Source organism: Littorina saxatilis, linkage group LG14, assembly GCF_037325665.1.
Source record: "Littorina saxatilis isolate snail1 linkage group LG14, US_GU_Lsax_2.0, whole genome shotgun sequence".
NCBI lineage: Eukaryota > Metazoa > Mollusca > Gastropoda > Littorinimorpha > Littorinidae > Littorina > Littorina saxatilis.
This window is the reverse complement of record NC_090258.1, coordinates 28,059,640-28,085,126: the sequence shown is the minus strand read 5'-3', so window position 1 is coordinate 28,085,126 and position 25,487 is coordinate 28,059,640. Positions and strand designations below refer to the sequence as shown.

General features: G+C 41.1%; 1 protein-coding gene across 1 annotated transcript; it reads right to left on the bottom strand.

Moving 5' to 3' along the window:
• Positions 1-17: 17 nt before the first annotated feature.
• On the bottom strand, positions 18-25,107 carry LOC138946568 (matrilin-2-like). Its single transcript, XM_070318011.1, has 8 exons — positions 25,101-25,107; positions 24,688-24,819; positions 23,796-23,915; positions 22,387-22,509; positions 1,295-1,466; positions 965-990; positions 422-632; positions 18-71 (listed from the first exon to the last, which is right to left on the bottom strand). The coding sequence occupies exons 1-7, from the start codon at positions 25,105-25,107 to the stop codon at positions 442-444; spliced, it is 771 nt and encodes a 256-aa protein (XP_070174112.1). The 3' UTR covers positions 18-71; positions 422-441.
• Positions 25,108-25,487: the final 380 nt, after the last annotated feature.

Sequence of the window (25,487 nt, the reverse complement as noted above, 5' to 3'; positions counted from 1 at the left end):
CAACGTCCGATTCGTACCTGCATCAAGGCTGCTGTACTTACCTTCTTGCAAGCCATGTTCACGGGGATTGTCTGTTAAACACACACACACACACACACACACACACACACACATACACACACAAACAAACAAACAAACACACACACACCACACACACATTCACACACATTCACACACACACACACACACACACACACGAGTTGTGCATGCATTTACACGAACAGAAAAAGACCACAGCTATTAAATCAAATATCTCAAAAACACAAACTGAAAATAATAGGCCTATAATAGAATAAAACTCTCTCTCTCTCTCTCTCTCTCTCTCTCTCTCTCTCTCTCTCTCTCTCTCTCTCTCTCTCTCTCTCTCTCTCTCTCTCTCTCTCTCTCTCTCTCTCTCTCTCTCTTAGTTATGTTTCCTTACCTGCGTGGTAATCCTGATTGTTAAACTGAGGCCCAGGAAGGATTCTCGCTGGCAGTGGTTCCAGGTGCGCTGTCAGGCCTGACGTACCGGTTGTCATCTGCAATTCCCGAACTCTGCCCTTTCTTGTACAAGTAGCAAGCGACAGCTACCACGATCAGCGCCAGAACTCCTAGACCTACTCCCAAACCGATGGCCAATGTGGAGTCTGTCGCTGAAAATGGAACAATTTCACTTCACTATGGATCAAGTGGTGGTTTCCAGCGATAATTCAAGCGAAGACATCAATAACGAATGTGTGTGTGTGTGTGTGTGTGTGTGTGTGTGTGTGTGTGTGTGTGTGTGTGTGTGTGTGTGTGTGTGTGTGTGTGTGTGTGATTCTGCAAAGGAAAGGTTTTGAAAGAAGCAACCGGGGTATGCGTGGTGATTGTATACGTAAACTAGTTCAATTAACTGCTGTGTATGTCAAAGTTAACAGACACAAAACTGTTATCATTTTTCAAATATACGCATCACTAGGTATTCAACATTGAAAACAAAACTTACAGCCTGGCGTCTCTTCGTCCTTCGACCTGCAACAGAAGTGAGGATACCACTAGCAAAAACCGCTTATTAACGTGTGCATAAACCAAAATTCACACAAATCTGCCAAAGTTCTGTGAAACAAAATGAAATACATAAACCATATTGATAGCTAAAATCTAAACAAAATCAGTTCCCATTGTCGGCTCTTATATGGCACCCATGTGACATTGAAAGACGGTGAGATTTAATCAATTTTTAACATTGTGTGAGTGTTACCAGAGACTCAAACCCACGCAAAGTTGTGGATGTCTATAACGTCCAAAAGGAAAACAATATTTTCAAAGTTTTCACCTTGGCAAGACACAACGTTGATCTTCAAATTCAGACAATTCATATCCATCATCACAGAAACAGAGCCCCATCCTGCAGCCACCGTTCTCTGTTGGGCAGTCTTTGCGATTGCATTCTCCCATCCTGCAGCCACCGTTCTCTGTTGGGCAGTCTTTGCGATTGCATTCTCCAACTGCATCGACACAACAGCAAAATGTGACAAGACGTCAAACCATTAGGCTGTAAAAATATGTTTTGAGAAGAAGAAAAAAAATGTTCAATGTCTGTGTCATGGTATTATAAGAACTTGACAAAATGAATTCGAAACTGATAACAAAAAAAACTTAAGAAATTGCAATTAGACATCTAAATCTGAGCCCTAATACTGTGTGTATTAGGGAAAAAAGCAACTCAGTCATGCAGAGATTAAAATGATTGATTATTCTCTTCCAAGATGTGTCGCCACTAACTTATATTTATACGTTATTCACGTCAATTCAAATGCGAGCGTATTGTTTTTATACTTTCTAAAAGGAGAGAACTATTGACAAAAGAACGATGATCGAGGTCCGTTAAAACATAACAATATCTCTCCCGTCATTCTGGTCATATCATTTATTACCAAGGAAATGTTATCAAATTTACTGGCAGATCTATTGACTTTCTTAGAAGAAAAAACAAGTCGCGTAAGGCGAAAATACAATATTTAGTCAAGTAGCTGTCGAACTCACATAATGAAACTGAACGCAATGCCATTTTACTCGTAGCATCGTCAGGCCACCGCTCATGGCAAAGGCAGTGAAATTGACAAGAAGAGCGGGGTAGTAGTTGCGCTAAGAAGGATAGCACGCTTTTCTGTACCTCTCTTTGTTTTAACTTTCTGAGCGTGTTTTTAATCCAAACATATCATATCTATATGTTTTTGGAATCAGGAACCGACAAGGAATAAGATGAAAGTTTTTTTAAATTGATTTCGAAAAAAAAATTTGATAATAATGTTTATATATTTAATTTTCAGAGCTTGTTTTTAATCCGAATATAACAAATTTATATGTTTTTGGAATCAGCAAATGATGGAGAATAAGATAAACGTAAATTTGGATCGTTTTATAAATATTTTTTTTTTTTTACAATTTTCCGATTTTTAATGACCAAAGTCATTAATTAATTTTTAAGCCACCACGCTGAAATGCAATACCGAAGTCCGGGCTTCGTCGAAGATTACTTGACCAAAATTTGAACCAATTTGGTTGAAAAATGAGGGCGTGACGCCTCAACTTTCACGAAAAGCCGAATATGACGTCATCAAAGACATTTATCAAAAAAATGAAAAAAACGTACGGGGATTTCATACCCAGGAACTCTCATGTCAAATTTCATAAAGATCGGTCCAGTAGTTTAGTCTGAATCGCTCTACACACACACACACACACACACACACGCACAGACAGACAGACAGACACACATACACCACGACCCTCGTTTCGATTCCCCCTCGATGTTAAAATATTTAGTCAAAACTTGACTAAATATAACAAGTCGCGTCAGGCGAAAATACAATATTTAGTCAAGTAGCTGTCGAACTCACAGAATGAAATTGAACGCAATGCCATTTTTCAGCAAGACCGTATACTCGTAGCATCGTCAGTCCAGCGCTCATGGCAAAGGCAGTGAAATTGACAAGAAGAGCGGGGTAGTAGTTGCGCTGAGAAGGATAGCACGCTTTTCTGTACCTCTCTTTGTTTTAACTTTCTGAGCGTGTTTTTAATCCAAACATATCATATCTATATGTTTTTGGAATCAGGAACCGACAAGGAATAAGATGAAAGTGTTTTTAAATTGATTTGGACAATTTAATTTTGATAATAATTTTTATATATTTAATTTTCAGAGCTCGTTTTTAATCGGAATATAACATATTTATATGTTTCTGGAATCAGCAAATGATGGAGAAGAAGATAAACGTAAATTTGGATCGTTTTATAAATTGTTATTTTTTTTTACAATTTTCAGATTTTTAATGACCAAAGTCATTAATTAATTTTTAAGCCACCAAGCTGAAATGCAATACCGAAGTCCGGGCTTCGTCGAAGATTACTTGACCAAAATTTCAACCAATTTGGTTGAAAAATGAGGGCGTGACAGTGCCGCCTCAACTTTCACGAAAAGCCAGATATGACGTCATCAAAGACATTTATCAAAAAAATGAAAAAAACGTATGGGGATTTCATACCCAGGAACTCTCCTGTCAAATTTCATAAAGATCGGTCCAGTAGTTTAGTCTGAATCGCTCTACACACACACACAGACACACACACACACGCACACACACACGCACATACACCACGACCCTCGTTTCGATTCCCCCTCGATGTTAAAATATTTAGTCAAAACTTGACCAAATATAAACAAGTCGCGTAAGGCGAAAATACAATATTTAGTCAAGTAGCTGCCATTTTTCAGCAAGACCGTATACTCGTAGCATCGTCAGTCCACCGCTCATGGCAAAGGCAGTGAAATTGACAAGAAGAGCGGGGTAGTAGTTGCGCTAAGAAGGATAGCACGCTTTTCTGTACCTCTCTTTGTTTTAACTTTCTGAGCGTGTTTTTAATCCAAACATATCATATCTATATGTTTTTGGAATCAGGAACCGACAAGGAATAAGATGAAAGTGTTTTTAAATTGATTTGGACAATTTAATTTTGATAATAATTTTTATATATTTAATTTTCAGAGCTTGTTTTTAATCCGAATATAACATATTTATATGTTTTTGGAATCAGCAAATGATGGAGAATAAGTTAAACGTAAATTTGGATCGTTTTATAAATTTTTATTTTTTTTTACAATTTTCAGATTTTTAATGACCAAAGTCATTAATTAATTTTTAAGCCACCAAGCTGAAATGCAATACCGAAGTCCGGGCTTCGTCGAAGATTACTTGACCAAAATTTCAACCAATTTGGTTGAAAAATGAGGGCGTGACAGTGCCGCCTCAACTTTCACGAAAAGCCGGATATGACGTCATCAAAGACATTTATCAAAAAAATGAAAAAAACGTATGGGGATATCAATCCCAGGAACTCTCATGTCAAATTTCATAAAGATCGGTCCAGTAGTTTGGTCTGAATCGCTCTACACGCACGCACGCACACACACACACACACACACACACACACACACATACACACACACATACACCACGACCCTCGTTTCGATTCCCCCTCGATGTTAAAATATTTAGTCAAAACTTGACTAAATATAACAAGTCGCGTAAGGCGAAAATACAATATTTAGTCAAGTAGCTGTCGAACTCACAGAATGAAACTGAACGCAATGCCATTTTTCAGCAAGACCGTATACTCGTAGCATCGTCAGTCCACCGCTCATGGCAAAGGCAGTGAAATTGACAAGAAGAGCGGGGTAGTAGTTGCGCTAAGAAGGATAGCACGCTTTTCTGTACCTCTCTTTGTTTTAACTTTCTGAGCGTGTTTTTAATCCAAACATATCATATCTATATGTTTTTGGAATCATGAACCGACAAGGAATAAGATGAAAGTGTTTTTAAATTGATTTGGACAATTTAATTTTGATAATAATTTTTATATGAGGCTTTGCCAAAAGGTGCTGGGGGGGTGCTTGGACATTTGTGACAAACTAAACCTTTTCAGTTGATTTTTTTTGGTGTTTTAAGTGATACATTAGTCTTTGATGAACACATTTGTGTAATAAAAGAATGGTTTGTGCATTTGGGAAATGTGTACGGTTTGATAATATGCCATAAAACGCCAATTTTGAGAAAAGCCACATGTGCAACAAAACTGACCACAGAAGCCATTAATATCATTTCATACAACTGGTAATGATTTATTTCTAGTAAACAGACCCTGCAGAAGCATTATCAGTCTTTAAAAGTACATTTGGAGCCAAATCTTGAATGCAGTGTCACGTAATGTCGCAAAACGCTCAAACATCATAAAAGTCAAAACTGATACTTTCTGCTAAGTAACCACAAGAAGTATAAACCCTAAAATAAAATATAACACTTCAACAGAAACACTGACACATGTTAAAAATATCCCTAAAAGTTGTTACAGTTTGCTCAAACTAGTTAAACATGTTGTTGTAGGTGTCACGTGTTACAAAAATATTGATGGACATGAAAATATTCATAATATTTGAAATAACAACCAGAATGTTATACATACACTAACTTTTCATTTACAATCTAAAGATTAGGTTATTTATGGAATATGAAAACAGAAACAATAGCAAAACATGTTAAAAGCAAGTCATAACAGCATTGTACGTGTCACATGTTACACTGTGTGAGTGGACATGAAATTATTCAAAATGTTATAAATGACAACTGTGATATTAAATAGACCTTTAGGATACATTCATATTTTGAAGATTAGGTAATTATGGAACATCAAAGCACCACAAAAAAAGTAACATCATGTTCAAAACAGGTCAAATCTGCGTTCTACCTGTCACGTGTTACATGGAGTCAGTGGACATGAAATCAATGAAAATGTCAAAAATAACTACAATATTCAAACAGACATTTAGAATACAGTTTTAACCTAATGTCTATGTACATCTGGAACAAGGTTCTCAATCAAATCGAATTTTTTTAATTAGTTGTACGTAAAATCCTAGCAAAATCCAAATTTAAAAAAAAAAAACTTTGATTTTTTTTATGTTGGGGAGGTGTTAAAACAATCTCATGAAAATATTCCTTCCCCCTGCTAACCCAAAAGCATTTTTTCAGCTTTGGCTACAATATTTACAAGGACATAAATGTCTCCTCCTAAATCGTTGCACGGATATGAACGTATCCTCCTGAATCGTAACACGGATATTAACAAAAACAGAGGATCGAATTTTTCTTCAATCAAATTTGCCTCCAAAAGTAGCAAGCAGTTGGTTACACAATATGCAAGATAATCAGAACTGGGAGTGTGTAAGCTATTTATCCCATTACTCCGACGTTTTCATTAAAAACACTTACTTTTTCCACTAAAACCTGCCCGTGCCTGTTTTCAGCTTGCCAAAAGCCTCCGCAGTCGAAATTCATGTCAATGAATTCATGCGCATAGCTAGTTCCCATTTGTCAGCATAATGGACGGCGTCATTCGACTTGTATGTAGACATTCAGTCATTCAAATTGCTTATAAAAAGGTCTGCTATCTGCTTTTACATTTTGAAAGTCATTTTAAAATATCCTTGTGTATCATGTATATGACATCGACTTTCGTTATACTCAATTCGGCATACCGGGTTTATATTTTTACCAGAATTGCGCACGATAATGGCAGCGCAACAAATTCAGTTCGGGCCGTGCTGGTTTGATCGTTGACCCAAGTCAGTTTGCATGCAGTGTTACTGTTTGTCAGTCGGGGATAGAAATGTTGGCTGTCATCGCGCTGTTATGTTTTGGTTTTCACACGTGGATCACTTACATATTCAGTCGGTCGGGTTTTGTGTGTGTGTGTGTGTGTGTGTGTGTGTGTGTGTGTGTGTGTGTGTGTGTGTGTGTGTGTGTGGCCGCCCTTCGTGGTCGGCTGGGCGTTAAGCAAACAAACAAACAAACAAACTCTCTCTCTCTCTCTCATTCTCTCTCTCTCTCTCTTTCTCTCTCTCACTCTCTCTCTCTCTCTCTTTCTTTCTTTCTTTCTTTCTTTCTTTCTTTCTCTCTCTCTCTCTCTCTCTCTCTCTCTCTCTCTCTCTCTCTCTCTCTCTCTCTCTCTCTCTCTCTCTCTCTCTCTCTCTCTCTCTCTCTCTCTCTCTTCAGGAACCGACAAGGAATAAGATGAAAGTGTTTTTAAATTGATTTCGAAAATTTAATTTTGATAATAATTTTTATATTTTTAATTTTCTGAGCTTGTTTTTAATCCAAATATAACATATTTATATGTTTTTGGAATCAGAAAATAATGGAGAATAAGATGAACGTAAATGTGTATCGTTTTATAAAAACTTTTTTTTTTTTACAATTTTCAGAGTTTTAATGACCAAAGTCATAAATTAATTTTTAAGCCACCACGCTGAAATGCAATACCGAAGTCCGGGCTTCGTCGAATATTACTTGACCAAAATTTCAACCAATTTGGTTGAAAAATGAGAGCGTGACAGTGCCGCCTCAACTTTCACGAAAAGCCGGATATGACGTCATCAAAGACATTTATAAGAAAAAATGAAGAAAAAAAGTCTGGGGATATCATACCCAGGAACTATCAAGTCAAATTTCATAAAGATCGGTCCAGTAGTTTAGTCTGAATCGCTCTACACACACACACACACACACACACACACACACGCACACACCACGACCCTCGTCTCGATTCCCCCCTATACGTTAAAACATTTAGTCAAAACTTGACTAATTGTAAAAAGTAGTCCATCTGTAAACTCTGAATATGCAGATGACCTCCATAAATTATTCAATTGTACTCTGAAATCAAAGACAATGACCAATGACAGTTGAGATCGAAACTCGGTTGTGATGGGATATCCATAGGATATCCATATGGTTGTGATGGAATATTCAGAATAATCACCTCCTCAGCTAACAGAGATAAAGAGGCAGGTCATGGGATAATATAAGCTAATTCAATTCGTCGGGAGAAGAATTATGGGCAAGTGTCAAACATTAGATCTACAAAGTGTCAAACGTTACGTATAGATCTACACCTTACCCTGAACAGACAGTACAATATTTTCTCAACTTTACGGCTCGTCGTCTCCATGATTTCAATCGAATCGGTGACCGGAAACGCCAAAGAAGCAAAGCTAGTGGTTTCCACGCTTTTGTATAAAATACTCGCGAAACTTCTTTGTGAAAATTGCAAAAATAACAAAATGTGTCAAACGTTACTTTCGGACATTAAACTCCATCGATTCTTTTTAGCTGCTAGATACAATAACTTCGCAAATTCTGACTCAAATGCAACACACTGCTTTTATTTCCTCGAACACGAAACTATCGTTTTCATCCAAAATGGCGGCCATTCAAAGCACCAAGACCGGCGAAAATCGAATCTGTAAACAAGTTGGTCTGCGGACATGAGGCCTTCGAAAATAACCGGGTATTTACTGGGCGAGGTTTTCGGTAAATTCTGGTTCTAATTACGATTGTTGCACATTCTACTAAGAGTTGCATGCTTAGACTGTATGAAATACGCTGATTAAAACCGATAAAGTGATGCAGACCATGAAAAATCGAAAATTTCCCGAGGACACCAAAATGTCCAAAATTTTTCGGGGCCGTTTCTGGTGTATGTTTGAAACATTTTATTTTTTATTTAACATTCACAACAACAACAGGCTTCAAAACATTAAAAAAAGCATTCATCAAACTCCCTTTTTCAAAGCACAATACATGTAAACATGTTGGGGTAATCCAGTTAATTACACTTGCTTTCCAAAAATACATGGGTCCGAAATGGCACCTTTTGGCAAAGCCTCATATATTTAATTTTCAGAGCTTGTTTTTAATCCGAATATAACATATTTATATGTTTTTGGAATCAGCAAATGATGGAGAATAAGATAAACGTAAATTTGGATCGTTTTATAAACGTTTTCGGCTTCGTCGAAGATTACTTGACCAAAATTTCAACCAATTTGGTTGAAAAATGAGGGCGTGACAGTGCTGCCTCAACTTTCACGAAAAGCCGGATATGACGTCATCAAAGACATTTATCAAAAAAATGAAAAAAACGTCTGGGGATTTCATACCCAGGAACTCTCATGTCAAATTTCATAAAGATCGGTCCAGTAGTTTAGTCTGAATCGCTCTACACACACACACACACACAGACACACACACGCACATACACCACGACCCTCGTTTCGATTCCCCCTCGATGTTAAAATATTTAGTCAAAACTTGACTAAATATAAAAAGAAAAAGAAGGCAAATCACACAGTACAGGTTACAGAACCTTCCTTATTGCTGACAGCCACACATTATAAAGGCGGCATACAGTAAACATCTTAGTGCATGCATCATTATAACACAACAACTGTAATAGCATATTCCAATTTTGTCTATGTCATGGAGCACGTACGCAATACCCAGTAAACGACCAACTTGCAAATGAAATGAAGATAAAAATGCGGACATGAAGAAGAGAAATAAGTTCAAAAATTAGAAATACCAATTGCTACACAAACTTCTGAATTGCCAATGTAGGTTAAAGAAGAAAACCGACATTGTTGATTTTATTTTTTATTTCAAAACCCAGATCTTCTCCTGCTTAATTATATTGGCATCAGAAGTAGGCATTGTCTACTATGTTGGTAAATTATTCTGGAAGTTTCAAATCAATCCACTATGTCATTGCTAAAGTGCAGCGCCATAAAAATGTCCTGGGTAGATAACTGATTTGATTTTCTGCTTGTCTGTAAAAGTTGCAAAGTTTTGCCCATTGTCATTTTTGTCGATTTTTAATTGGGCTTTTCTGCTATTGTCTGGTCGATTTTTGAGGGTACCCTTATTTGAGCGGCGGTCACGTGATCCCTGTTTAGGCAATCTGTAATCTAAAAGTTGATCATGATTGTCTAGTGAACGGCCTGAACTGGCATCTAAAGTGTTAATAAAACTGCACGGGAATGAATGCTTTAAGGTGGGTGCGAAATTTGTTGCAATAATGTGTTGGCCAAGTTTAGTTCTGCCCAGTCCATTTCTTTCCACAAATGAAAAGATGAAAAGTATTGGGATGTTAAGGTTTAAAGGAGCAGCTTCTGTATAACACAAATGAAAAGATGAAAAGTATTGGGATGTTAAGGTTTAAAGGAGCAGCTTTTGTATAACACAAATGAAAAGATGAAAAGTATTGGGATGTTAAGGTTTAAAGGAGCAGCTTTTGTATAACACAAATGAAAAGATGAAAAGTATTGGGATGTTAAGGTTTAAAGGAGCAGCTTTTGTATAACACAAATGAAAAGATGAAAAGTATTGGGATGTTAAGGTTTAAAGGAGCAGCTTTTGTATAACACAAATGAAAAGATGAAAAGTATTGGGATGTTAAGGTTTAAAGGAGCAGCTTTTGTATAACACAAATGAAAAGATGAAAAGTATTGGGATGTTAAGGTTTAAAGGAGCAGCTTTTGTATAACACAAATGAAAAGATGAAAAGTATTGGGATGTTAAGGTTTAAAGGAGCAGCTTTTGTATAACACAAATGAAAAGATGAAAAGTATTGGGATGTTAAGGTTTAAAAGAGCAGCTTTTGTATAACACAAATGAAAAGATGAAAAGTATTGGGATGTTAAGGTTTAAAGGAGCAGCTTTTGTATAACACAAATGAAAAGATGAAAAGTATTGGGATGTTAAGGTTTAAAGGAGCAGCTTTTGCATAACTTTCTTTCTTTATTTGGTGTTTGACGTCGTTTTCAACCATTCAAGGTTATATTGCGACGGGGAAAGGGGGGAGATGGGATAGGGGAAAGGGGGGAGAGGGGATAGAGCCACTTGCTAATTGTTTCTTGTTCACAAAAGCACTAATCAAAAAACTGCTCCAGGGGCTTGCAACGTAGTACAATATATGACCTTACTGGGAGAATGCAAGTTTCCAGTACAAAGGACTTAACATTTCTTACATACTGCTTGACTAAAATCTGTACAAAAATTGACTATATTCTATACAAGAAACACTTAACAAGGGTAAAAGGAGAAACGGAATCCGTTAGTCGCCTCTTACGACATGCTGGGGAGCATCGGGCAAATTCTTTCTCGTCCCAACCAATATGGGACTCTCCCTAACCCGCGGGGGGTAGCTTTTGTATGACACAAATGTTCATTTATGTATAAATTCATCAATTAGGAAGCCCCAATCTATCTTATACAACTCTTCAAATCATCTCCGCCATAACATTCAAACACTCAAAATAACCTCATATAGCTATTCTGATGAACACGTGGGGGAATTCGGGGGCTGTGATTGGATGGTCTCTTCTGATCATCAAAGCATAATGCGGCGGAAGTCGGCCATTTTACTCAATATCCAAAAGCATATTGAGAACAAGAAGAGCAAACGCTCGATCGAGTCACTTTCGCAGTTCTGAATATTATATGAGGCATCAGATGGACAGGAAGAAATTGCTATTCACAACACAATGAGTCACGTTCACATAAAATTTGAGCCCGGTCACTTTTATAGTTTCCGAGAAAAGCCCAACGTTAAGTTGTGTGTTGCCGAACAGAAAAGGCTAGTTATCTCCCTTGTTTTTCTGATAACGTTCGTAAAAGGCTACAGATGTAAATACTTTGATGTAAAGAATAATCCTACAAAGTTTCAATCACATCCGATGAACTTTGTCAAAGATATAAAATGTCTAATTTTTCCTTTGACGCTGACCTGTGACCTTGAAAAAGGTCAAAGGTCAACGAAACCATCGTTAAAGTGTAGAGGTCATTGGAGGTCACGACTAAACAAAATATGAGCCCGATCGCTTTGATAGTTTCCGAGAAAAGTCCAACGTTAAGGTGGTGTCTACGGACGGCCGGACGGACGGACAGACTAACACTGACCGATTACATAGAGTCACTTTTTCTCAAGTGACTCAAAAATGGCCGACGCATGGTTCTGGTTCTGGTATAGTACGTCGCAGGAGCCAAGTTGGCTATATATGCGACGGGACTGGTGGGCGCAGCGGCCTAAAAAGAGGAGTTTGTTTGTTTGTTTGTTTATTTGTTGCTTAACGTCCAGCCGACTACGCAGAGCCATATCAGGACGAGGAAGGGGGGGATGAAGGGGGCCACTTGTCAAGCGATTCCTGTTTACAAATGCACTAACCCATTACTTGTGTCCCAGCAGGCTTTAGTAAAACTAAATTAATACCTACTGGAAGATTACCAGTTTCCAGTATGTTAAAATAGGCTTAACCTATCTACTGCTGGACTTACATCAGAACACTAACAGATTAAACTATACATGAATCGCGAGACAAGCGGCAAGAGAAGAGATTTTTTGGAAAAAATACAGGTGAATGAGCAAGAAGGCAGAAAAAAGAAAAGAATTCATGAAGAAAAAGAGAGCATGACAGGAAAGAGGAACCAAAAATCTACCTAACAGCAAACTAGAAAGCTCCTGCGGTTCCAAAAACAGGAGGGGCCTTTAATTTCATAACCGCAGTGCCCCACTGCGGGACTAAAAAGAGGAGGAGGGAGGAGGGAGGTTTCCTACGGCAGTAGAAAAGGCTTTTGCTGATGTGCAGCCTATCACCTCCTCGCTTAGATGGTTCCACTCCTGAGCTGTCTTTACAAAAAATGAGTGTCTGAACAGTTCAGTTCGGCAGTGTGGTATGATTAGGCCTTTAGAGTTGTTGATGGCCTGCCTCTCGATCACATTGTTGGAACTGTAGTCGCTAAACTGTGTTGGCTTCACTCTCCTGCGGGTCTGTTTTGCAGGGGTGATGAAGTTTTCGGGGGGGAGTGCTGGTATCTGCCCTGTGGATATTTTGAACAGTGTTGTAAGTCTATGTTGGCGCCGTCGTTCTTGGAGTGTTGTGAGCTCGAGGTCCTTTAGCATCTTGGTGACAGAGCCAGGCTCTCTAGACTTATAGTCCTTGGTGATGAACCTGGCTGCTCTGTGTTGTACGCGCTCTAGTCGTTCGATATCTTGCTTCAGGTGGGGATCCCACACAACTGCAGCATACTCTAGGGTTGATCGTACCAGGGCAATGTATGCTGTGCGTCTGCAGGTCTGTGGGCAGTTCCGTAGATTTCGGCGGAGGAATCCAAGAGTTGATGATGCTCTGTTGCTGGTGGTCGTCACATGTGGTGACCACTTTAGGTCGGATGAAATTTGGACACCGAGATAGGGGCTCTTGTCAACTTGCTTGAGGATTGTTCCATCAAGGTTGTAGAAGAAGTTGGAAGTGGGCTTTGAACTAAGGATGTAGCACTTCTTTGCGTTGAATTTCATCCCCCATTTATGTGCCCACTGCTCCAGTTGTCTGAGGTCCTCTAGGTGGTCCTGGAAGGTACGTATCTCTCTGTATAGTAGGCAGTCGTCTGCGAAAAGTCGTACTGTTGATTTCACAGACTGTGGTAGGTCATTGATGTGGCACAGGAACAGCAAAGGGCCGAGCACTGTGCCCTGTGGGACCCCTGACATGACTGTCACTTCCTCGGACTCCGTACCCTCCAGGACCACCCTCATACTGCGTTGGGTGAGGAAGCAAGTTATCCACTGGTGGACCGGACCCCTAACTCCATAGTGGTGAAGTTTGCTCAGTAGCCTCCCATGCATGGGGCACGGTATCAAAGGCCTTACTAAAATCCAGGATTGCCACATCAACTTGTCTACCAGCGTCATGGGACTTCATGATGTCGTGCATGGTAGTTAGGAGCTGGGTTTCACAGGAGTATCCGCTTCGGAAGCCATGGTTGTTGTTGGTGAGGATGCTGTGCTTTTCCATATGGGTCAGGAGGTGGCGGCAGATAATGTGCTCCAGTATTTTGCAGCAGACTGAGGTAAGGGAGACTGGCCTGTAGTTCTCTGCTTTGTTTCGATCCCCTTTCTTAAATACCGAGGAGATATTAGCGGAGAGCCAGTCCGACGGCAGTTTCCCAGTGGTGAGGGAACGTTGGAAGATGAGGGTGAGGGGTGGGGCGATTGTATCGGCACATGTCTTCAGTACTTGGTTGGGGATGCTGTCTGGGCCTGATGCTTTCTTGGGGTCAAGGTTCCGGAGTAGTTTCGCTACACCATTGGGGTTGAGGCTCAGTTCCTCAAGGGCAGGATAGGGGTGTCCCTCCATTGCAGGTGGTTCTGTTCCAGTGTCCTTAGTAAAGACGGACTGGAACTGTCTTAGGAGGATCCTGGCCTTTTCCTTGCTGTCGCTTTGTAGGGTGCATCCGTCTTTCAGGGGGGCGACTCCTATGTTGTCTTGGCGCTTGGCTTTAACATACCTCCAGAAGGGTTTGCTGTTGTTGTCTTTCAGCCCTTCCTCTATGGTGCTGTTGAGGTAGTCTGATTCTGCTTTCCTTATTTGTCGTCTGCATCATTCTTTTTGTGCGAATCTGTAGTTCTGCCAGTTCTTGGTCTTCTTGGCTTTGTTGTATAGTCTTTTTTTCCTTTTTAGCAATTTCTTGATTGTCCTATTGATCCAGGGTACGCTGTTGTTTTGCCGCCGAAGTTTTGATGGTATGTGGGACTCGATGGCTGTCATGAGTGCTGTTTTCAAGGTTGTCCACATAGTGTTGGCATCCACTTGCTTCTGTGACATCTCACTTATGTCTGCTGCTGATCTAGTCAGGTCGGCCTCTAGGTCTGTCCAGTTGGCCTTAGAGAATAAGTGGTGCTTCCTGGGTTTTTCCTTGTTCCTGTGTGGTTGTGTGTCGATGTCAGTGACTACCATTGCATGGTCGGCAATACCAGGGATTGAAGTTGATGCCCTAACAAGTGTCGGGTTTGATGTGAACACCAGGTCGAGTAGGTGGTCTTCTCGTGTCGTCTCTTCGTGGATCTGTGAGAGGTGGGCAGCGGTTGTGATCTCCACAAGTGTCTGCTGGACAATTCGTTCTGGTGCGCCTGCAGTTACAGCCCCGCTGGTCCAGTCAATGTCCGGGCAGTTGAAGTCACCCGCAAGTATGACTTGTTTTGGTCTCTTCTCCATCACTGTCTTCAACGTGTTGTCGAGTTCCGCAAGGTCTTGGTTGTTTCGGTGCGGCATGTAGAAACAGCCTATTATTAGGTCTTTGTTGTTTTGTAGACTTACTTTTGCCCATATGGTTTCGCAGTCAGCGTCCAAATTTGGAAGTGCAGTGGAGATAAGGCTGTTGTGGATTAGCAGAAATACTCCTCCCCCAAGGGAGCTTCGGTCCTTCCTATAGGGCACATAGCCAGGTGGAAAGACTTCACTTGAGTGTACTTCTGGCTTCAGCCATGACTCCGTTCCACATACAATGTCGGGTTTGGTATACTGGACTGCAGCAAAAAATTCTGTCTTCTTCTTGTCAATGCTCTGACAATTCACTGTGAGGATACGAAGGTGTTGTTGTTTTGGTGGTAGTCCATAGACAGAGTTATTGTCTGGTTTTGTGCTGTTGGTGTCAGGGTTTCTTGGCTGCGGGCTTTGTGTGTGGTTTGTGGTGGGGCTATGTGGGTGGGTTTGAGAGGTAGTTGAGCTATTCTTTGCATGCTGAGGGCTGCTGGTCTTTAAGGGGCTGAATGTTTGGTTCAATGATGGTATACTGCTGTCTAGGTCATATAGTGGTTGATAGAGGTTGTCGGATGTGAGGGAGAAACTTCTAAAGGTGAACGAGTCGCAGTTCATACTGTCGCATTTGGGGCATATCCACTGAACACTGGGTCTCTGCAGCGCTTCAAAGTCCGCTGCAGTAAGCTCAATGCAGGACCTGTGGTACCAGACAGAGCAGTCATCACATGCAACACAATCAGTGCATTGCACATTTCTGTCACAGAGACCACATGGGTAAAAACTGCTCTGTCGTGGGCCTGGATTGCAGTGGACATCACCAGCCAGTAAAATGGACAGAATGACGAGGGCACTGGTCTGTCTCTGTGGTTGGCTTGGCCCTTTGATGGCCTTCCTCAGGTTTCCCTTAACGAAGGGCCCTGGCGTTGAACTCGCTGAGTTTAGTCCAGATCTTTCTGTGCCGATGTGGCAACAAAACATAAAGAGACAGAGAAGACACAGGGTTATATGACCCACTGGCATCTTGCCAAATTTTCTGTCTCGGTATAGCTTAGTAGCAATGGTGTCTAAAACTAAAAGTTCAGTTGAATAAGGGTCATGTCGAGTGGCGTGTTGTTTTGTTTGTCGAGCGACGACCGGAAGTTCCTTTTACTTTCGCTTCTGACAGTAGGCTCGCGCTGAATACTAGGCACACTCAGTAGTTTTCTTTTTTCTTCTCAACTTCGTTCCTTTAAGAAGTAACAATGAGCTGTTGGGCGTTCTGTTGCTGTTAATATTAAGATAGTAACACTCGAAGTCCGTATATGCACGAAGTCACACAAAAATACAGTCACAAACAAAGCACGAAAGAGTTCACTGTAGTGACGATGCTAGTTCCATTCAGTTTCTCCACTCAAAATGCTGTCACCTCAGACGGAGAAAAAACACACACATAGTCCATATCCGAAATTCCAAGCACAAGTTTCGTTATAGGGTTACTAAATGGCATATCCCATATGTCCGAGAAATGGTTAAATGTCCAACAGTTGAGTCGAGTTCACGATTTCTTGAAACACGTCCTTGTCACTTCACACTTGTGGTTTGTTGTTGGAGTTCTATCAGTTTGGTAATGTCCTGGTTTCTTAAGAAAGGATTAATGAATGGGGATGATTTCGGGTTACATTTAGCAGTCTATCTAATCAATTTAGTTTAAATTTGAAGATGTTAACTGTCCAAAACATAGAAACATGCGAGAGAGCTAATTCAGACACCCTCGCCCTACGCGCATGCGCACACCATGGTTCCGGTTTACACATCTGTACCACGCGGCGATGTTTCTATCGACAACAGCATACACTGACAACTTAAAAAGCTGTTTCAACAACTGTGTTGTGAAATCGAATGCACTTGGAGTCAGTTTTTTTCTTCCAAAGTCAGAAAGCGTGTAGCGGTGTGCATGTCTGCGCGAACATGATGCGCGTAAGAAGTTTGTCTGCTATCAAAACCTGAGATCAACGCATCGACGCAAAAACTGTCATTTTGTAAGTTTGGAACAACAAATCAAGGTCATAACAGCTATATAATCGCTATTATGTTTTCAGCGTAGCAATAGGGTCCGATATTTAGACTCGAACAAGTATAATGCGACTCGTCTTCGACTCGTCGCATTATACTTGTCTCGTCTAAATATCGGACCCTATTGCTACGCTGAAAACCCAATAGCTGGTAGTATTGTGTGCGTGTGTGTGTGTGTGCGTGTGTGTGTGTGTGTGTGTGTGTGTGTGTGTGTGTGTGTTTGGTGTGTGTGGGTATGTGTGGGTATGTGTGTTTGTGTGTGTGTGTGTATGTGTGTATGTGTGTTTGGTGTGTGTGTGTGTGTGTGTGTGTGTGTGTGTGTGTGTGTGTGAGTTTTATTTTGATTTACATTTTTATCCATCATACTGGTTCTTCGTTTCATGTGTGCATTGTGGTAGGGACTAGCTGTAAGAAAGGACCACATGGACCTAATGATATCATCCCTCGGCAATAAAGTGTTTGAGTTCGAGTTTGAGTGCTCTCTCTCTAGATCTCTCTCTCTCTCTCTCTCTCTCTCTCTCTCTCTCTCTCTTTCTCTCTCTCTCTCTCTCTCTCTCTCTCTCTCTCTCTCTCTCTCTCTCTCTCTCTCTCTCTCTCTCTTACGCCGATGTGGAAGCACTCAAGTTGTTTTATCAATATATAAAAATACATTTCAGACATGCCACAAAAAGATATGGGTCCCAGAATCTGATCCTACCTATCCCTCGTCTAGACTGTATAAGTCAAGTTTAGCCTTCTTAGGAGCGTCTCTCTGGAATTCCCTACCCCTACAAATCCGAAATGCCACATCTGTGAAAACGTGTAGGCGCAACTTCCATTCCCGCTTGATGGGTAAATAGAACACTTGTTATGCCTGATATGTGTGTGCTTTTTTTGTATTTTGATGTGTTCTTTATGTGTATGTATTGATAATTATACTATACATGCAAATGATCTCCGCCAGGCGTCTGGCATTATGGGGTTAGTGCTAGGACTGGTTGGTCCGGTGTCAGAATAATGTGACTGGGTGAGACATGAAGCCTGTGCTGCGACTTCTATCTTGTGTGTGGCGCACGTTAAATGTCAAAGCAGCACCGCCCTGATATGGCCCTTCGTGGTCGGCTGGGCGTTAAGCAAACAAACAAACAAAATGCAAATGATCGTGACAATTTCTCCCCACATTTTCCCCCTTTTGTTGTTTTGGATCTTTATATGCAATGCATTTAATGCAACTGCGTTGCAATTTTCACACTATATTGTTTTCCTATTTTTGAGTGTGTATAAGTAACTATACTGAAAGGCAAAAGAAACTCAATTGTTGGGTGTAAAACGATATTTAATTTATTAGTCTGTTAAACGGATACAGTTTTCGAAAGAGCTGTCTCAACAGGTTTCGGTATGTTAGGTGTCCGTAATGCTCAAACAATGTTCCCTTATCTGGGCCATCAGCAGCAACTGCAACAGGTCATTCAGCCCAGTTCCAATCAGTCAGTATTGAGTATGCCCCCCTCTCGCCTGGTCAACTGCACGACATCTGGCTGGCATTGAGCGGATGAGGCGATTGACGGAGGCGATGTGGACATTGGGCCACACGTTCCTGATGGCCTGCTCCTGGGCTGCAGCGGTTGCGGGCCTTGGCTGCACGTTGTTCAGCTCCTGTTGTAGGGCATCCCAAAAGTGTTCGATAGGGTTGAGGCTACCCTGATGTTGTGATGCTGCAGAAAGTCTGCTGTAAGTCTGGCAGTGTGAGGCCTGGCGTTGTCCTGCTGCAGAGTGAAGTTACTGTGCTGGTTGAAAAAAGGAACCACAGCTGGCCTCAGCACCTGGCCAATGTAGCGCTCTGCTGTGACGCCATTGCCTCGTCCTGGGCCGATGTTTTGAAAGATGATGGGTCCCAGGACTTCATGCAGGCAGATGCCGCCCCATATCATCACACTAGGGCCTCCCCAGCGATCCCACTCCAAGATGTTGTTGGGAGCTTATCTCTGGTTGTCTCGCCTCCAGATCCGGATGCGGCCGTCAGCGTTGCTGACACAAAACCGACTCTCATCTGTGAACAGAATGTTCTGCCACTGTCGCCAGGTCCAGTTCAATTGCTGCTGTGCGAATTGGTACCTGGCTAGTCTGGCGTGAGCGGTCAGTACAGGTGCTCTCCTGGCGGGACATCTGCGGTGAAGGCCTCTGTCAACCAGCCGACGTCGAACTGTGCGGGAACTTACTGGCCTGTTGCGGTTGCCAGCAACGTCTCTGGCTGTTGCTGCTGCAGCGTGGAACGGATCCCGTACGTGCTGTCGATAAATGGCACGATTTTCTCGTTCAATGGTGACACGTGGTCTTCCACTCCTTGCCAAGTAATTCGTGGACCCAGTTTGCAAATATCGTTGCCAGAGACGGGTGATGGTAGACGGATGGACGCCAAAAGCATCAGCAACCTCATTCTGTGGCGTTCCCAGCGTCAGCTGGCCTAATGCTCTTTCACGGTCAGTGACGTTCAATCTCGGCATAGCTGGTTTTTGGAATAGGGGAATGCCAGATAGCGTACAATACTGCCATTTATACGGCATGAACATCGAGTCGTGCTGAGACCAAACAAATCAGCATTCGGCACTTCCATTGTCTCTGCACGTGCAGCACAACCATTTCATCTTTCTCGCTCTGTGCAGATCTAGCATGGCAAGTTTTGCACGTGCCTTTCTCACAGCGGCATCACTAGACACTGCTGAGTCCGACGTGGACCAATTTTAACCATAGGCACATGATAATAAGACATAATCTTGAAAATATCGTTCTGAAAACAAATTGCGTTTCTTTTGCCTTTCAGTATATAACCTTTTTCCATCTTACTATATTATTTGCGTCTGTAGTAAGTGTATGTATAAGGGACAGGTTGTAAGATTAGGCTTTGCCTAAAACCTCTATCCTTAGGTAATACAGTTCAGTTTCAGTTTCTCCCTCCCTCTCTCTCTCTCTCAGATTAATTATAGCGTGATTTGAGCACAATTTATAACTGTGCATACAATTACCGTTATTTTACCATTATTGTAGGGGCTGTGGGCTTAGAAAATTAAAGATGTGTACTTGTTTTTGTTCTCTCCATCAGAGCATATGATGCTGCAAAGTCGTTACCCTTATCCTTTAAAATCAAGTTCATCATTGTCATCTCTCTCTCAACCCCCCCCCCCCCCCCCCCCCCCGAAAAAAAACAACCATCACTAACTTTGCCTTTTGCCTTTTTTATGTAGCTTTTCTTTCCTCCCCTCCTTTTATCTTCTTATAGTTAAGACTTCATACTTAGCATACTCTTTTTTTTACGTGTTTTAGTTTTTATGCGTCATTTTTACCAAGTCTCTTTTTCTTTGACTTTGTTCTTTGTTTGGTAAACCAGACGGGCGAAGTGGCGCAGTGGTAAGACGTCGGCCTCCTAATGGGGAGGTCGTGAGTTCGAATCCCGGTCGCTGCCGCCTGGTGGGTTAAGAGTGGAGATTGTTCCGATCTCCCATGTCAGCTTATGTGCAGACCTGCTAGTGACTTAACCCCCTTCGTGTGTACACGCAAGCACGAGACCAAGTGCGCACGTAAAAGATCCTGTAATCCATGTCGGAGTTCGGTGGGTTATGGAAAAAGAAAATACCCAACATGCCTACCCAACAAAAGCGGAGTGAAGCTGACTATGCTCTATAGTGTGGGGAACCCAAATGGGCAAACGAGCTCACACGTCACCAGAATGTCTGGAACGCTGAAGAAGAAGAAGAAGAAAATAAACGTTATATGTGTTGTACTGACTTTCCTATTCTTTCCAGATTCTTTACATGTTTGATTGTCCATGTTTCTGGTGAGTACATTTTTAATTGTAATCTTGTTTAACAGAGACTAGTTAACATCAATCTGACTGTCAGCAGGTTTTCTATGAGTAGATGTCCGGTATCGAGAACACCAGTAATCACAGAATCGGTTTCATTCTGAACTCAACACACACGTCCACCTGCTTTGCCTGTTGTTCTCCATTGTTAAATTGATTCTGTGCGGCATTGTTATCTGTCATTTTCTGAATAAATTGTTTAAACCAACTTGATTGAATAACAATTTGTGTTTATCATGTGATCAGGTAGCCATTTTTGTCAGATGTTATACAATCGTTTGAAAAAAATGTAAAAACCTGTCACGGGTTTGTGGACTTATTTCGGATGCATACAGAACAAGAAGGGCAAAGCCCATACGACTCGCATGCTTGACCTTGACCTTTACATGAGGGTCAAGGTCAAATAACTAAACCTAGCAATGACATCATACACTAAGAACTGCTTTACACATTTTTCCTACCAAACTAATGTGACCTTGACCCAAGGTCATCCAAGGTCATGCAACACAAAGCTGTTAATTCAAGACATAGGAAGTACAATGGTGCTTATTGGCTCTTTCTACCATGAGATATGGTCACTTTTAGTGGTTCACTACCTTATTTTGGTCACATTTCATAAGGGTCAAAGTGACCTTGACCTTGATCATATGTGACCAAATGTGTCTCATGATGAAAGCATAACATGTGCCCCACATAATTTTTAAGTTTGAAACAGTTATCTTCCATAGTTCAGGGTCAAGGTCACTTCAAAATATGTATACAATCCAAATTTGAAGAGCTCCTGTGACCTTGACCTTGAAGCAAGGTAAACCAAACTGGTATCAAAAGATGGGGCTTACTTTGCCCTATATATAATATATAGGTGAGGTATTGAATCTTAAAAACTTCAGAGAAAATGGGGAAAAATGTGAAAAATAGCTGTTTTTTAGGCAACATTTATGGCCCCTGCGACCTTGACCTTGAAGCAAGGTCAAGATGCTATGTATGTTTTTTGGGGCCTTGTCATCATACACCATCTTGCCAAATTTGGTACTGATAGACTGAATAGTGTCCAAGAAATATCCAACGTTAAAGTTTTCGGACGGACGGACGGACGGACGGACGGACGGACGGACGGACGACTCGGGTGAGTACATAGACTCACTTTTGCTTCGCATGTGAGTCAAAAATCACAGCTCCAATTACTGTCAAAGTCCCTTTGCATTTCAACACGAAGCATATGTTGACATTTAAATTGATGCTTGTTGTTTCAGCAATGTTGGAAACTATAATCCTCATGTTGAATTAATTTAAAAACACACAAGCAAACACAAAGGATTCTTGTTACTTGCAAACCATCAAATACAATATATAAGGCAGAAACTCAGAATAAATCAGAATAAAAAAACGTGGAAAAGTGCTACTTTCTACAGGGGTTCACACAGGAGTTAGTTAGCAAGACGTGCAAAATCATTGGTTCACTCAAAAATAAGAACATAATTGGCACACACATCTAGCTCAAAGAGAAGGCACGAAACTGAAAAACGCAGCAATATTACAGACTCACCTCTACATGTTGTTTTGTCAATATTGAGAACACAACCATCTCTGCAGCTACATGTAAACCATGACCTGTCAGAAGTCACGTTACACCCCTGCTCGCAACTGGCAACCGCACACCAATCTGTCACTAAGAAAACAATTTGGATTGTTATGTTGTTTTTCTGTCAAACTGATGCAAAGCTTTGTCATTTTCTACTCACCTTGTTTAGATTAGCGAGGATTGATTACAGAGTCAACTCAGAATCGAAAAAAAGACGGGCATGATTATGTAGTCGAAAGCGAGGTGAACCGCTTCTGACCTAGCTTTATCAACAAGAAATTGCTACCTTTCTCTATTAGTTTATTAGCTGGTAATCTCAGAATCTTATTTTATTGCACGGCTCCCCCCCCCCCCCCCCCCCCATGGTGCGTTATTAAAAGAACACTGTATGAATGATTTGCTGGTCAGCAGTGTATTTCATGACCGTAACAAGTTCCAACGCAGGTATTTTGAAAGCGTAAAAATAATCTATGAGAACCTGATGCTTATTTTAATGTGATGTTGAAGGACCATAATGAATCTCAGCTGCACAATCGGCTGAGTGTTCTTGTATTCATTTCAAACGTGATATAAAAAGTTCAATGGTATGTGTTAAATGTCTAAAGCTGCTTCTATACCTCATTTTCAAGTGCATTTACTGTTACAGCGGTAAATCAATGATCACACTTGGAACATGTACAGTTAAAATACGTAAAGCCTCAACCTGAGAATCTTGTAAGTAAATAGTTTGCTTATGTGCAAACTTCTACCTCCATTTAAGCACAAACAAACTCTTACAAAAGTTGTGAAATTTCTTAAGGCCATGTCAGACGCACAACACAAAACAGTGTTTTCTTTCAAAACAAACACAAAACAGCGTGTAACAGCGTGTTTCCCGTGTGACATCCCCCAAAACGCGTTTCAGAAAACACTGTTTCGTGTTTTCGCATCGTGTTTTGGGTTTTAGAGCATGCTCTAAAATCTGAAAACACGTTTTGGTAGTCAGCCAATGAACGCGGACGATCAACTCACGTGACTCGGTTTCCGGCACCACGGAGATAGAAAAAAATGGCCGACTCAGATGTGGTACCGATTCAGGGTAGTATCGGACCCATGAATCCTAACTAGAGTCTATGGAGCCTGTCACGATTGAAGAGAGGCAATAATATCAGTGGGCGCTGCCAGCCGTGTTGTTTACAAACCCAAACACAGCGCGGTAGCTGGACGGGTGAAGCTGACACTGACCGTATCAGTGGGCAACACGCACCGCGCTTCATCTGTGTGTTTCGCGTGTGACATCCCCTCTTTAAAAACATGTGTTTCCCCGACGTTTTAAGATGGTGTTTTTGTCGAAAACATCGTTTTGTGTTGTGCGCCTGTCTCCGCCTTTATACCTGTGGGTTGACACATGTTGGCATCAGACAGCCTGTATCCGATGTTGCAGAAACACTGCTCCTCACTACAACCTCCGTTTTCTGTTGGGCAGTCAGTGCGCCTACACCCACTTGCCACCTCTGAACACACACAAGCAAAAGGATTCGAGTTCCTATGACTATTGACAAAGAACAAAATAACTAATTATGAATTGGAAAACAGAAACAGATTTTTGGCTGTAAATTGCAGAAGATAGATTACGTCTGCTACACTGAAAAAATAATAAAAAAAATTCACGTACCAAATAGTTTGTTCAGTCAAATGGGAAAAAGAAGCGATTACATATGAATTGTGCAATGGTTGAATTTTGTTTTATCATATCATAACGCAATGACATTTTGGAAAGGTATGACAATATTATGTTTATAAAATATTGAATGAGATGGAATTTGAATGAAAAACATGCATTATTTACATAACTGATTGAAAAAGAAATGTAATTCAACTACAAGGGTGACAGCAGAACCACCGAGATAAAGAAGGACATTTGATTTCAGCATTTTGTTGGAATTTGAGTTAAACATTAGAAACAAATTGGTGGAGTATCGATTACTGTCCTTTTCCTTTTCTTTTCAGTTTTTCAAAGTGATATCAATGAATATTGTATAACTAGTAACAAATACATTGTATGTAAAGTGATTCCAAAATACGTGGGGGGGGGGGGGGGGGGGGGGGGGGGAATAAAGACTTAAACAAAAAAACACGAAAGAACAAAAAGGAGTGCAGTTCTCAGATTCAGCAACATGACGTACTCTGTAAGCACTAATGATAAAAGACCACAGTATAAAAGCTGATTTCAAACAATAACTTTAGGAAACCTACTGTTTTCTAGAACTCTACCTTCAAACCTACCTTTCTCTCGACAGGTCTTCTTGTCGTCATTTAGAATGTAGCCGTCCTTACAGCTGCAGAGGAATGGCGTCAATCCATTTAAAATCTCCTGGCACTCCTGTTCACACACTGGCACTGAGCACCAGTTGGTTCCTGGCAGGAGAAAAGTCCAAGGTTAAATTCTTCCACACATGTACAACACTTCAAAATGCTATTTTGTTTAATATTGAAGTAGTCTTTCTTCATCTTCTGCGTTCATGGGTTGAACCTCCCACGCACACTCCTATTTTCTGCACCAGTGTGTGTTAGGTATCTGACAGTTTTTACCCCCCAATCAAGGAAGCAAAAAGCCGATTTAAGGGTATGCATGCTTAATATTTTTTGTTTAAATGACATAAATTACACTGCAGGCCTGAAAGTGGCGAGTACTTTACTCGCCATGGCGAGTAGAAACAGGCAACTGGCGAGTAGAAATGTTCATCTACTTGCCAACTGCGAGTACAGTTGCTGAAACAAATTGTTGGTTTGGCTAGAAAAGGTTGCTCTCTGGCTAGTAAATTTTCAGAATCACTAGCCAAAGGCGGGTACACCGTACCATTTGTTGGACTTTCAGGGCTGTACAATATCTTTTTCCTACGAATTTAGCCTTGTGCTTGCGTGTACACAGAAAGAGGGATACAGCGCTAACAGGACTGGACATAAATTAACCTGGGAGATCTGAAAATCTCCACCTTGAACTCGGTCACCAGGCGCGGCCAGGATTCGAACACTTCCCAAGGAGCGTCTTATCCACTTAGGCCATTGTGACCGTCTAAAAAAAT

Coding starts and splice junctions, on each gene's coding strand:
- LOC138946568 (XM_070318011.1), bottom strand. Junction 991..1,294: donor CAACGTTGTGTCTTGCCAAG/GTGAAAACTTTG, acceptor CTTCTGTTGCAG/GTCGAAGGACGAAGAGACGC. Junction 633..964: donor GGACGAAGAGACGCCAGGCT/GTAAGTTTTGTT, acceptor TTCCATTTTCAG/CGACAGACTCCACATTGGCC.